The 15,093-nt window shown below is 41.9% G+C and overlaps 1 protein-coding gene and 1 long non-coding RNA gene across 2 annotated transcripts in view; one reads left to right on the top strand and one right to left on the bottom strand.

The window, feature by feature from the left end:
- LOC139759475 (uncharacterized) overlaps positions 1-15,093 on the top strand; it is a 34,267-nt gene that overhangs the window by 3,409 nt on the left and 15,765 nt on the right. Inside the window, exon 2 of the long non-coding RNA XR_011715067.1 lies at positions 6,234-6,373. This is a non-coding gene — a long non-coding RNA (uncharacterized lncRNA). The remainder of the gene's footprint in view (positions 1-6,233; positions 6,374-15,093) is intronic.
- On the bottom strand, positions 103-10,469 carry LOC139759474 (uncharacterized). Its single transcript, XM_071681642.1, has 3 exons — positions 10,378-10,469; positions 1,083-2,334; positions 103-913 (listed from the first exon to the last, which is right to left on the bottom strand). The coding sequence occupies exons 1-3, from the start codon at positions 10,390-10,392 to the stop codon at positions 675-677; spliced, it is 1,506 nt and encodes a 501-aa protein (XP_071537743.1). The 5' UTR covers positions 10,393-10,469; the 3' UTR covers positions 103-674.

Genomic DNA, 15,093 nt, shown 5'->3' with positions numbered 1-15,093 from the left:
AAAAATGGATGAGCGTGCAATACATACATATATATATATATATATATATATATATATATATATATATAGACAGATAGATAGATAGATAGATAGATATAGATAGATAGGTATAGATCATTTATTCAATTTGTATATACCTAGACATTATTACAAGTGTTTACATCAAATAATATAACAAATATCACTACATCGGTAAATGGTTCATTTTCACATTAACATATCAGACTTCAGTACTTCTAATCGACTTTTAACAATAACAATGCTAACCTGACGGGCGTGCGTCTGTACACGTGCATTTTGATTAAATAAAACACCAAAACACTAGCCTGTCGCCCGCAACAGGACTGCTTAACCTACGACAACAATATTTACATAAAACTGGATCTCTTCTTTCCGGCTTGAGAGACGGCCGTTCGAGGCGCCTGTCCTCGTCATGGTCACAAGACTGGCAAAGGGGGGGCTCACCTTCACAGCCCGCTCTTGTTCGGTCTTCTCAGAAAGCATCAGCACAGTAAGGTCTTGCGCATCCTCAGTTTCCTGGCGAGCACCATCTCTCTATAGACCTTAGGTCGCCGTCGTTCACCCAAGTATCCTCCGTTAGATGCTTCATGAAGCTGTGGGTTGTTGGCACAGTCGTCTCGTGAGGGGGAGCGGAGCGGACGCATGCGTAGGTCTCAAGCCGCCGTGGCCGTGGCGGCGACATCAGGGTAACGCGCTTTACCGTCGTAGGTGATTTTAGGGTGGAACCCGTTGCTGTTGGCGACGTAGGTGACAGTCTGGACCCGCCCATCGGGCAGCTGGATCTTGTAGGATCCCCTCGTCTGCCCCTCCTCCCGCTTCTCAGCGTGGAAGAACTGGTTGCCCGTGTCTGTGTCCAGGACGCCATAACCGAATTCGTAGCCGCTCACCTCAACTCCCTGAGGAAGTACACTTGGATTGTGAATACTGGCGAAACCTTCAGAGGACATTAGCATACAACTGAGATGAAGGGACAGAACTCTAGCGGTTCGTAATGTAGTATTCAAGCTGATCTGATACCATGAGACAAGAAAGGGATAATAATGTGGTACATTAATTTTCACTTGCCTGAGTGCCGTCTTCGCTTTCCCTGGGAGAGACTTGCATCTTGGTCCCAGCGTTGATGTGTCCGGCGCCGATCTTGAGGGGCGATGCCTGTTTCTTGCTCGCCTGCTGCTGCTCCTTGGTGGGCTGAGAAGCCTGGCGGGTCACCAAGCGGAGGTCGACAGGAGTTGTAGGTCGGCGCTGAGGTGTGGTAATTCTGTGCTCAATTGTGGTGGCTCTGTCCTCAGGTGTGGCAGCTCTGCGCTTGTGTGTGGTGGATATGCGCTGTGACTCTGTGAAATGCTGGAGAGGGATGTGAGTTGGTATGGACGAGTGAGACTTCAAGAGGATTGTGGGGTGAAGGTTAGAAACTGTGGTATCTTGGGGCGGTATGTGGCTGACTGGGGTGTGGTCTGGAGATTCCTGGCTTCCAGAGAATGACTGGGGATCGGTATAAACGTCGGCATGATATATAGGGGACTGAGTCGCTGGGAGTGAGGCCAACCTCTGTATTTCCACCGGCTGAGGTGCCAGCTCCAAAATCTCTCCTCCCTCTGGGGAATGCCGTCCTGACTGGGGGTCACTTTGAGAGGAAGTTCTCTTAAATATGTTTCCCATGTTGAACGTCGCTGTGTTTCCAAATGGGATGGAATTATCCCTTATCACGTCTGCAGGCGAGACAGTACCGAAGGTGGTGAAGTCTGTGCTAGAAAGACTGCGTGAGGGAAAATTTTGGTGGGGCGAAGCTATATGGTTGTGCACGAAGGGTTGAGGGTTCGAGTGTCCTCCACTGTGTGGCGAGAAGAAGGGCAGCTGGTCCTCGTCCACGGTCCCCTGGAAGGGCGTGGTGTCCCTCAGAAAGGAACTGGGCTTAAAGCTCTCGTCGGTGAACCCCTGGATGTCCGGGAAAGCCGTGGTGACGTCCGACTCATGCACCACTGTGAAGAATGACGACTGCGGTGGCGCTGTTGGAGGGGCAGCCCTAGGGGGAGCCGCTTTAAGAGGAGCCACTGTAGACGGGATCGATCGAAACGGGGTTCCTGTCGGCGAACTGGGCTTCACTCCAGATGACAGCTGGGGCTGCTTGACAGGAAGGGCGCTGGTGGCCTCCTTGTTCCTCCTGGGGCCGCCGCCAAAGATATCCTGGAAGGTCTTAGTCATGCCGTCCCGAATGTTCCCCAGGAAACGCATCCCCATAGAAAAGGGGGTCTGGCGAGTGCGCTGGGGCTCGGCCCAGGCCGCCACACTGCCAACAAGCACAAGGAACAACACCTGCACGAGAGCCAATACGTTACTACACAAAATGAAGTAAACACTGTCACTGAGCATCCATAAATTGGTAGACATCGTCACTAAGCATCCATAAATTGGTTGACAATGAGCATCAATAAATTGGTAGACTGTCACTGGGCATCCATAAATTGGTCAGCCAAGAACAAATCAGTGAACACGTCATTTAAGGAAAAAGTAAAACTGACAAGAAAGGGAAACTTTAACTTTTACTCGATTTAATGCAGTATACCATAAGTGTCACATGCATTACGTGACTTGGGGTGGTAAGTAAAATTCTGCGTTAGGTCAACCACTCAGGTACTTACCCTAATAGTGAAGGCATCAACTTACCATGGCTAAAGGGCTTATCCTTTATGGTTCTTACCGTATACTCAAGGTGTTACTATCATACTCAGAGCCTGTTATTTGGCACATACTCGTCCAAAGATGAATGACAGGTGTATAAGACATTCCTTGTACATAGTAAAAACTAGCGATAGCCTTAACACAGAAAGCAAACCTGTGCTCCCCTAATTGTGCTAAACTATTCCTCAACCACAATTTAGCGGCTCTATTCTCATGGTGGTAAATTATACTCAGCCCACCATACAACACTCGTCACAACTTCTATACTGATAGGCTATGTATGCCCTGTCCACCTCGCAGCAGTCGTCACTATTACCAAGGGGGTAGGGTATACAAACCCCACCCTACAACGTTCGTCGCTGTTTGCTAAGGGTTGGCTACACTGTATCCAGACATACAGACAGACAAACACAGCGGTTTATAGATAAACATTACTTGACTGCGTATATATACATGGAGCACGTTTAGTTAACTGTTAATAAGCGGGTATGGGCGAGATAAAAAACCACCGCAAAAACATATGTCAATAGTAAAACTCTCCAACTAATGACAGTAAAATGATTAAGTTACTGGGTACATCATTAAAAAAATCTCATGATTAAGTGTAAGTTTCAAGTGAAGTGAATTAAGTTGGAACGTTATGTTGGTTCTCGTTATTTCCATGGAACTATTTCGGCAGGGCTGGTCGCTACGTACAGTCTACTACCACTGAGTAGTCAATACTATTCAAGCTGGTTAGATGGTTGATTATTTAGGATTTAAGCTTATTAACTGTCTGGGTAATTATGTTGAAGCTATGAGCATCATCCGAAGAGTCTGCCTCATGTTTTATCATCCTGTTTCTACCACAATTTAGATCTAGCAAGCATATAACCTCGTCATGGACCATCAGGTCTCCTGTAGTCCACCCTTCCCAAGTACACTGCAGTTTACACTAATGCCTTACTGAACAGAGTCGCATCCACCAATGAGAAATTTTGATTGATTTGTGCCGGCAAATCTGTGCACTCAATACATCTGAGGACAGTACCTCATCATCTTTGCTTCTACAACCGTGTTTAATTGTGGACAGACCACCGTGGGGCGCGGCCGCACCGAAGTATCCACGTTTTGAAATAATGGACTTAAATGTGGCAGGTGAGGCGGAGCGCGTGCGTTCACGCCCTCACTTCATGGGTTAGCTTTCACTCAAATTACCACAATGATCCCAGGAGGGAGAAAGTTGCGACAGGTGGCTAACAAAGGCGACCGGGTAGTCATAAATATATCTGCCGCGGCAATCAACGTGATTTACAAACAATACCCAAGAGAGGATTTCATTCCGGTCATCGTCAGCTGAGCTTGAAAATGCAGATCGGATCCTAGCCAACACAGCGCCACACGCGGTGGCGACACGCACATTTGCCATCATAATCTCGCTTTCTTTATCGGGATGCCATTTTACGACTATCCATACGATATTCATTACTTTAACTGCTTGCGATATTCGATCATCCACGGCGACATTTAGGTTGAGATTATTTTCCCTATACTACTACTATATCTACAGCAACGACCTTTTTTCTGTTTAACTAATCTCTTTGCGTTTTCCCCAGTATATTTTTCAGCACAAAGTTAATCGTTAACAGCAATTGGTTTAGCATTTCCTGTGAAAAAGTTGTATATTACCATTTTCCGCTTATCTATGCCAGAAATCTTTATTTTCAGTTACGAGGTGGCAGTTCGCAAACACCTTCCATGCGGCAAAATGGAAGCAGCATTTCAAACTACACTTTTACGCCCGGGGTAACATAACCTGAGTATTTAGAAATCGCTATCTCAGTACTTGTACCATAACAGCCGCTCTCACATTATGTAACATTACCACCGTAATCACCGAGTTGCCACAACGGTATCCGTACGTAACCAGAACACCCTGTAACACCAGACTGTAAAACAGGTATGACTGGCATTATATATAGGACCGTCTCAGATTCGGCCAGTCACTGTCAGCAATCATGAGCTTTCCCAAGATAAGCTGTCTTTCAGACTGTGTCACATCATCTTTCCTGGGGTGGAAGGTTGCTTTCTCTATCTTTTGTATGCTTTGTATCAACGTGTTTATCAACACAGTAAACTGGGTATTCTTACTTCTTTGTTGTAACAATTCATGTTTTGTGCGTTACGTCGCAGTTTCTCACGGTGCTGTTTACGGTACGACATTCACGCCAAACTTTCTCTTGTAATCTTCCACTCGATCGCATCTGTCTCTATCACCATTATGTTCTCCTCTCACGCCATATTATTACTTACAGCACCATCAGCTGTTTTTTACCATCCCATTTCGTGCTTTAAAAAACATTTTCTTTTTGATCAAGAGTCGTCTCGCTCTGCTTAAGGGCCTTCTTTCAAGTTTTGCTGCTTGAGTGGTCTGGGCAGGTGCGATTTACCGAAAGTCGTAAACATTATAACAGTTTCGCTACACTGAATCGATTCCCTTTCTTACAAAAGCGCAATTATATCCGGCAGTGGTTCACCCACACATCATCAATAATTTAGGTAATATCTTCTTTTGTTTCTAATGTATGCTCATAACAAATGCGTGTCCTCCTAGAGTCTATAACTTTCTCAACCCTTAGAGGAAGGGCCTCTAAGGGGAATTTAATCAGGGGGTACAAAGTTTCTTTCAGGTTCCCTTCCCTTTTCCATTAGTCATCCTGTTTTTAACCGCTACGGTTTTATGCCATGAGCTGTAAGGCCAAAAAGGGTATGGAAGATGAGAGACGGGTGGAATGCTAGTCCAATATATGCACACATTTTCTGAGATCCTAGGAAATTCCCAGGCCCCCTTCTGGACCCCCAGGCCCGGGTACGATGTCACGTTCCAAACACTAATCGCTACTCAATAATATTCTTTCCCATTATCTGTCACGTCTCAATCACCAAACGCTTCTCTATACTAACCTATCTTCTAGGTTTCCCATCTTTCCCACCCCGTCAGTCCTTTTCATTCAGTCCCTCATCACGATATAACCATAGCATCACTAAACGGTATACAACCTTGCCTCACCTCCGCTTTACCTTACAACCAAGCGGTAATCGTATTAGTTTCCATTTCACACCTCTACTGCAACAGCTTTGATAAACAGGAATACTATCTAAAGTCAACCTTTTAAATCTGTGAGAAGTGTATAATGCTAATTTTCAGTCCATAGATAATCAATAATGATCCCAACCTTAATCAATATATCAAAGCAATTTTCCTTGTACTTAAATCAAGACTCTTGTAAACCACAGCGCTAAATAAGTCCATGGGTGAAAGTATAGGTTAATGCAGCATGAGTCAACTCGTTCCTCACTTTCTATCCTCATATATATAAAACACACACACACACACACACACACAATTTAGGTCTGGATGTGTGTGTCTTCATACAATAGAGTGAAGACATGGTTAAGAGACGGGGCAACGAGAAAGTAAGACTTTCTCCCCGTAAAACACAGACATCAGAAATCACACACATACAAACGTTAAGCGTTCCAAATTCTTACAGGATTCTGTGGTGCAGTATAGGGCATCGCACTGGCTCACCAAGGTTCGAATCTTGGACGTGGCACCGGCCCCACAGCCAAATCAGCCATTCATCCTCCCGTCGGGGCTAGTCGATATATGGGTAACTGGCTTAAACTTAGGGTAAGTGAATACACTTAAGAGTACATACTAAGATACGGGGCCACGCAATGTAAAACTCCTCGCGACACAAATAATCACATGCATAACCACAAATATCATCAGGTTCGAAGTATAGCTGCAACAGTCAGTCAGCCCTGCTGTTCACTCTCAAGTAAGGGTTGGTCGATAAATTGGATACCTAAATACATACATATATATATATATATATATATATATATATATATATATATATATATATATATATATATATATATATATATATATGCCGTATCAGCTCAGAAAAAAAAATCACGCTGAGTCAGACACGCCTCGCACTATTTTAACATTTCATTACAATCTTTTTGTGTTGGACGTTTAAGTTAACACTGGTTGACACTAGAATGTCATACTACGACTACAATTACTATCAATAATATCAGTAAGTGATAGTTACAATTAGCAGATTCATAAATATGACACACAGTTCGATGCCTAACACAGTGAATTAATTACAGGAAGCACATCAGTTGACCCGGGGAACACAAATGGCAAACCCCACAATTGATCTAACTCAGATGTCAAAAACCCGAGCGTGCTTGAGCCAGCTTTGTGACTGCAGTGCATAGTTACTTAGCGGGCTAAGCGAATGTTATCAAAGCGCTCTAAACAAAGCCCACATCCACGCTCGCTGGCCCCATGCGCGTGACGTCCCGTGATGGACCTGCTAGAGCAGGAAGCCGTTACGTTCACGTCACGCGCGACTTCGGCGGAATGTTGGTCGTGACATCACTGGTACTCCATGTCTGTGACTGGCTGGCGTAATCTATTGCTACAGACTTACTAATCTCAAATATTTCTGCTTCGTGATGCTAACTGACTGTTGCAACGTTACCTCACGGGATTCTCAAGCTAATCAGGGATTATTATGGATTGCGACGACATGAGTGAGATTGGCTTTTCAACAGGGTTACAAGTGTCATAACTGAGAGTCTCCAAGTATATGAAACAACAGTCAGCCTTGAAAATTCTTTTATGGAGTAACAATCTTAAAAATTCATATATGGAGAAATCTATTAATTTTCAAACATGCATTTGTTTCATATGCCAAAAGAAAAAAGAAAAATGAAAGTAGTGTCAATGTAACTAAAAAAAATCAAACCGCACGCATCACGAATATACTTTCATGCCTTCACTTTCGTAAAATTTAAGTCATACGAATTCAGCGATAACTTATATAAAGGATAACAATATCACGACCAGCGAGCGACGTTTAGCTAATGGTTCTATCACATGGCAATGGGCAGAAGAGAATGAGTAATTAACAAGATTAGCCCTCACCGCAGGAAAATTCGAGATTACGAAGTATGAGTCGTGAGTTATGTTTTATTGTTACGTGAGAGTCTGAATATGTATTTCAGTGTTCTTAATATATTACCGTCCAACGCAGAAAAATCGAATTACGAAGAGCGAGCCATGGGAGTTGGGAATTGTCAAGTGTAATGAACGAGATAAAGAGATTGTATTTTTTCTGCAGTGAATGCCAGTAACCCGAGTGTGAGTGAAGGAAAAAAATAAGACAGCGATCTTGGCGAAAGGCATGAAACTGCAGCCACAGAAGTGATGGTTCTCTTTGCAGCCGTCACTAAACCTTCCGATCCCCAGGCGGGCAGCACCAGTAATACTTCCCTCCTCGGTTGCTGCCTACCACCTACTCAGAGAGAGAGAGAGAGAGAGAGAGAGAGAGAGAGAGAGAGAGAGAGAGAGAGAGAGAGAGAGAGAGAGAGAGAGAATCAGGAAACAAAAAAGGTAAAAGGAAAAATGAATGAGCGCAGAAAGACAACAAAAAAGAGACGCTGCAGGTGGGCGAAAAACTAAGGTAGACAAAACACTATCCATGCCATAATAGCCACTTCCTGACACCACTCCTAGACGGAACACAACACACGACATACCCACACTGGGACTACCACAGCAAAAAGCTGTCATATTTCCCTCCACGGTTTTTCTCCGAACTACAGAGAACATTCATGCACACATATCTAACTTATACTAGTCCATGCACTGTCATGCAGTTAGTAAAGCAAGGTCCTCTTCTGATTATTTTAATTCCTGTAACATCTACCAATGATACAATTCATTTTACAATGCAGAACTTCATCAAACTGTCACAAGAGTTTTCATTTATAACCAGTGGTTATAAATGTGTGTGTGTGTGTGTGTGTGTGTGTGTGTGTGTGTGTGTGTGTGTGTGTGTGCACAAGGATATTTAAAGAAATGTCCTTGATACGTAGAACCCAGCATTCTTAAAGAGCCAGGCAAGGGCAAGGAGTGAATATGCCAGGAGTATCCTCACCCCTCACCCACAAGCTAACGATATATCAACAACCATAATCAGAATCAATATCAACGAAGCACTATTACTGTGGCTACTGTGTCAATAACAACCATTTATCTACATCAATAAACACCAAACCTCGACAATCTAATCGGTCAAACTTGACTAATATTCAAACAGCCAGAAAATTACACAAATTCAGCTCATCTAAAAGCACTGGTATCAAGGAACCTCGCAAACGCGGGAGACAGCGACAAAGTATAAAAAAAAAAAAAAAAAAATATATATATATATATATATATATATATATATATATATATATATATATATATATATATATAGCGAGTTTATAATCCTGGGGCAAAAAGCTTTTACCCAAAGCAGTGTAATTTAGTTCTGAGGTTTCGCAAAACACACTGACCAGGCTGTTCTTGTACCGATAAGAGTACGACACACACACACACACACACACACACACACACACACACACACACACATACACACACACACACATATATATATATATATATATATATATATATATATATATATATATATATATATATATATATATATATATATATATTATCCCTGGGGATAGGGGATGAAAAATACTTCCCACGTATTCCCTGCGTGTCGTAGAAGGCGACTAAAAGGGGAGGGAGCGGGGGGCTGGAAATCCTCCCCTCTCGTTTTTTTTTTTAATTTTCCAAAAGAAGGAACAGAGGGGGCCAGGTGAGGATATTCCAAAAAAGGCCCAGTCCTCTGTTCTTAATGCTACCTCGCTAACGCGGGAAATGGCGAATAGTTTAAAAGAAAAAGATATATATATATATATATATATATATATATATATATATATATATATATATATATATATATATATATATATATTACATGAAACAGGTTAAGGAAGATGTGAAGAAACGCTTCTCTCTGGTCCATAACAGTGACTTCACCTTACCTAACCTTCTGCTTCCTTGCATCTTCAACTCTTCCTCATTAATGATGCGACACAAGGGATACTGCCCTTCCGCCAATGCCCCTCTTTATACCACAGTGGTGGAATAACGACTATATATGGTACTGAGTTATATATATGATCATGCCTATAAGACAATCGTTGCCTGTGATGTGAGTAATAATAAAACTCAGGGCAATGAAAATTAAATCAGTTAACAACAAAAATTCACTGGGTATCAAGAAGAGTACGTCATAAGTTTGAGTGTCACTCAGATTCACATTATATCATATATTCTTAATGCTTCACAACTAGAAGTCAAAACAAAACTAGCATCTGAAATACCTTCCCTGAACGAGCATAGGTTAACCTACTCAATCTTACTGACACCAGAGTATCTGAGCATTTCACGTACGGTTTTAATACTAATAAATGTACAAAAATAAAAGTCACATGTACAGTTGCGCCAAAGTGCTACAGAATGACACGCTCGAGATCTAAAAGAACAAGAAACCACATCCGATTCTTCACACCATTTGCACCTTCACGCCACGAAGAAACTCATCCTCAAAAACTACACGCTAAATGGGGTAACGCTATAATCTTCGTAATGAACGCTAAAATGCTACTCAACTGGCGCGTCCAACTGCACGATGAGTTTTCCTTTCTCTCATACAATAAAATACGTCGTAAGCAACCCTGCAGCAGCACACTGTGTACACAACCTACCCTGTGGAGAATCATGGCGGTCTGGGAAAGCTTGAATGGTTGATGTGGGCGTCAGGCCTCCGTCACAGCCTCATATACACCCTTCTCTCGTGAAAGTAAATTTCCCGAACACGCTGCGCATGCGCTCAACTTTCCGCCACACCCACCAACGTGACTGCTAGACGTCATTAGTTACCATCATCGAATCGAAGTCAACATGGTAAAATATACAGGGATTACAGATGGGTAGAGTCACCGATACGGAGGCTTTCGTCACAAATGGAGAGGAAATGAACCGTATGCTCTATCAACGTAATCTTGTTCTGTTCATATATTTTCGTACACATCAAAAAATGCCTTATAACAACAGTCGCATGACATTGTCAGTCATAGAAAACATGTATCACAATTGATTCGTTTTATCTGTATTTTATACAAATATGTCTCAATGTCAGCAGTCCACGGAGACAGTTGAAGTCCAACGTACCATAGATCAGTGCTGTGCTCACCACAACCAGCAACCACACTCGTGCTCTGCTCAACCACTGGAATTAAATCACTCCCGTAGAAAGTACGTGAATTCTATAAATAATCTGTATGGCTGTGCCATTCACATGTATCTTAATTTTTAGTTTTATTTTGATAAAAAAAAATTATATTCGACCGACAAATGTTAAGCAAAGACATCGGAAAACTGTCAACAACTTCAAAATCAAAGATCCGACTTGACAAGTTCATTTTCATACAAATGTATATACCTAACTTAGGGAGAGCAGAGAAATACTGCGGTAGCAGTAAAACTGATACGACAAATACCAGTGTCGGACTTCCCCTACCCACGTTTTATCATTATCATTATCATTGGAAAATAGCCATGAAGATGAATCCATCATAAAATACAAAAGCTTTACTGTCAGAAAAGTCTTCCCAGTATATATTAAGATACACGTCATAATTCCAAACATTTCGCAGTTTCTCTGCGAGACTGTCAGGCTGAATCACTGACGAAGTAAACTTTCCGAGATCTGAAACCTTACAAGACTAGCATCCGCACGTCCCACCGCGTGGTCGACACCCGGTGGGAAAGATTCATTGTGTTCATCGAGATGATTTCCTTCCTTGGTTTTGTTTACTTTATTCAATATCTACTTACCACCAATAACATTACAGGTACTTGACATATTCGAGTTGGATGCAAGTACAGGGGACTGACGGCCCCTTGTTGTCAAAACATACACATACACGTTCATCCAAAACACACGCACGTGGATAACGGCGTGATACACAAAGCAGTTACAGAAGTGGGGTGAAGGCCTCATATATTCCGTATGTGGATACAAGCACCGTATAGGATGGGTCAGTACCCGTATATATTGACAACTTGAGAGCTTGGACCTGGAGATGGTCTGTGAGACCCTTGTATTGTGTACATTAACGTACACAGACTACCAGCTGAAATAGTACACACAAATGTTTACAACTGATGCACGAGTCAGTTACATTCGTGGGCTGAAGGTCACATATATTCAATACATAAATACAGGCATATGGATGACTGTACAACATTATATGGACAAGTTACATGGAAGGGCTGGGGGCCTAATGTATTAAGTACACAAACACATAATGCTTTTCGAGTCAGCCCCCATACATAAGAATAACGGCGTGATACAAGAGCACAGCTACAGATATGGGCTGTGAACCCCTTATATTCAGTACAAAAGCACACACAAATAACAGATTGAGTTAGTATACACATCTATAAACAGAGTGATTTGTTGTTCACATCACAGAGAATAGTATATAAAGCAAATCAGAGGATGTGTTAGCATATATGTAAATGAATAGTAAAACACTGCATAAGGCAAGTTACATATTGTCATTGGTGGTTACATTAATAAGGTTCACGAGCTCGGAAAGCCTGAATACAAGAGTATAGATCATCAAGTACATCAGTGTCTGTGAGGTATCTATCAAGGTAACTAAATATGAGACCTGGAATCCTACAGTCGGCGATAAAAGGGCACAATGTAATGTAGCAGCGTTTCCTTATACGGTGCATAACAGATTACACAAGGTTGTGTCTACACTATCATCACATTTTGCCTACCATATATATATATATATATATATATATATATATATATATATATATATATATATATATATATACCCCATTCTGATCCTAGCTGTTACCATATAACAGTGTCTAACTCTGGTCTTGTGCTTCCCATAAGCGTATCTAAAGATAAGGATACGGCTAAAGAGAGTCACCGCGAGCTTGTTAAATGCCCTTAACCCCTACTCAACTTAGCACCGTTAAAGGATACGATTTGCCCTGTCCACGCAGGCTTCTCAACGCTGCCATATGATTCTTACCTATTCCAACCTGAAAAATGCTACCACTTTCCCTTATATCTATCAATGTTGTACTGCATCCCCCACTACTTCCATTCTGTTGACAACATAAAGCTATATTTCGTGATAAACTCTTTACTCAAGAGTTTCCTTCAATTTCCTTCAAATAAGCCTAGCTCTATAAAACAGGCTGGAGAGTGCATACCCGTCGCATGGGCCCCTAACTGTTCATTTCCTTGTTATAATGATCTGAACCTTTCTTATAATCATCCATTATAGTTATGTTTATTTCCACATCCCTCCTCCAGTCTTCCTTGTACCCTTCTTCCATGACCGCTTTCTACCCACATCTCCTTTCACAGGACGTATAAAATGTTGCCAGCAGACACAGCATCCTCACCCTCCTGCCCACAGCGCAAGTCACGCGCTCTGTCCAACAACCTCCCATATCTTCTACCAGAGAAATCATTGTCGTACCTGGAAACCTCTCTCCCCATCATGTTTGTTGGACCATGTCTGACGACCGTATTACGTCGTCACAGAAGCATGATGACTGTGCACTTCTGTACCTCACCAGAGCGATGCTCTCCTTCCTTTTACCTGACGGGGAGAGAGCGTCGCTCTTACGGCGCCGATTGAAACAGGAAGAGTAAGGTAAAGTATCTATAAGAGAGGATACAAAGGACATTAGAGATAAGAAAGAAGGTAACGGCGCAAAGAAAACTAATGCAAATACAGAAGAAGGGCCGTTAATAGTAAATTTTGTTTTCGTTACTTTCCACGCTGAATTGTCTGTTCCTTACCTTCGTCGTCACGTCAGAAATGTCACAACGCTCCAACAAAATGTTTCTAGCTTTGAAGGCAAATATGATTCACAAGGTCAAGCCATGACCACTATACAAATGCGATATGTAACAAAAGGGCGTTAGAAGAAGTGCATCATTAACTGAAGAACGGGCGAGACTTAAAAAGTGGGCGCTACAACTCGTGATTCATAAGAAAAATAAAGAAAAATCTCCGCTTTTTATGTTGTCTCACCTGTCTACGTGATAATACAATTTTCATTATTCATTTTTGTTATGAAAATAGACTGAGGAAAATTATGCATATATCAAAGACGAAAAAAATATGAGAAAAATTTGGTCCAGCCGTGGAAAGAAGCCATGTTTAAACCCGAACTAAAACTGAACACCAATCCTTGCGTTTTTACTAAAACTAGCGAACCTCGATGAAGACTGGAAAGGATAGTCACCAGAGAAACAGTTTAAAAGGAAAGTATTCGGGAGGAATAGGTGTGAGTATACCATTACATCTGCAGCCTATCTATTGAACACGTACTATGGTCTGACCTTTGGATTTCAACCTTTAAGTTAGGTCAATGGTAAAGCCACCATACCCAAGGGTCACATCGTCAAACTCGAGGATACAAAGTCTGTGTTTCTGGAGAGGTAAGGTGAACTAACGATGATCAACTTCACTCGTACATTCTAAGAATAAATATATTCCAAAGTAATGGGTGATTTTGCATCTGATACATGTAGAGGAGTAAGATTTTCAAACTGCACAGCGTCAGTTAAACATCATATTGGTGATGATTCTATTGTTTTGGTAAATCAAGCAACAGGGATTTCAAATGTAACATTTCAAATAAACAAATCATTCATCCATATTGGTTACAAATCTACGTCAGTGGAAATTATTTTATAAGAAACAACTCCTCCTAGCCTCCACTGGAAAGAGCAAGGATAAGGGAGGGTGAAATGAACTTAGATGCAAGAACAAAGGTAACGGTGCCAAGAAAATCAATACGAATACAAAAAAAGGGGGGGGGGGGACAACCGTAACTATGGCAATGGGAGGCGATTACACACGGTAACAATATATCTGGGAAAGGAACACTTGATAACCAGAAGTCTGGTAACACTTACAGCGACAGCGAAAATCTATGTAACACTCACCAGGGCAGATGGAGTCGGGCAACCTTGTCATGATGGTGTCTGATAACACTACCGGTAAACGTTAAGTCTGACGAATTCGTGTGTAATTCTTGCAATATGGCGAGCTGACAACGATGTTGATCTGTAGTTAGACCTAAAACTCGCTCCCACTTCTAATAGTATGAAACCAGACCCGTGTTAGTTATAATTAGCAACAGCATCAATGCCGTCCGAACATCCTGCGAAGTTTCTGATACGTTGGGTTTGGTTCATATTGTTTTTCCAATGATTTTTGACGTCTTTTACACGATTCTGACCATTTCTATCGCAAGCAGAAGGTTGTCCAAAACTGTCATTATACCAGATATTTCATAAAAATATTTCGCAACTTCTGTAGGGTGTAATATATAAAACTACCACGTAGTCACAATAACACATCTGA

This window comes from Panulirus ornatus, chromosome 33 (genome assembly GCF_036320965.1).
Source record: "Panulirus ornatus isolate Po-2019 chromosome 33, ASM3632096v1, whole genome shotgun sequence".
NCBI lineage: Eukaryota > Metazoa > Arthropoda > Malacostraca > Decapoda > Palinuridae > Panulirus > Panulirus ornatus.
This window is presented reverse-complemented; position numbering and strand designations above follow the sequence as displayed.

What these genes read in the sequence shown, in the direction of transcription:
- LOC139759474 (XM_071681642.1), bottom strand. An exon ending in CGAAGACGGCACTCAGGCAA is followed by an intron (nt 914 to 1,082) that starts GTGAAAATTAAT and finishes TTCCTCAGGGAG; the next exon opens with TTGAGGTGAGCGGCTACGAA.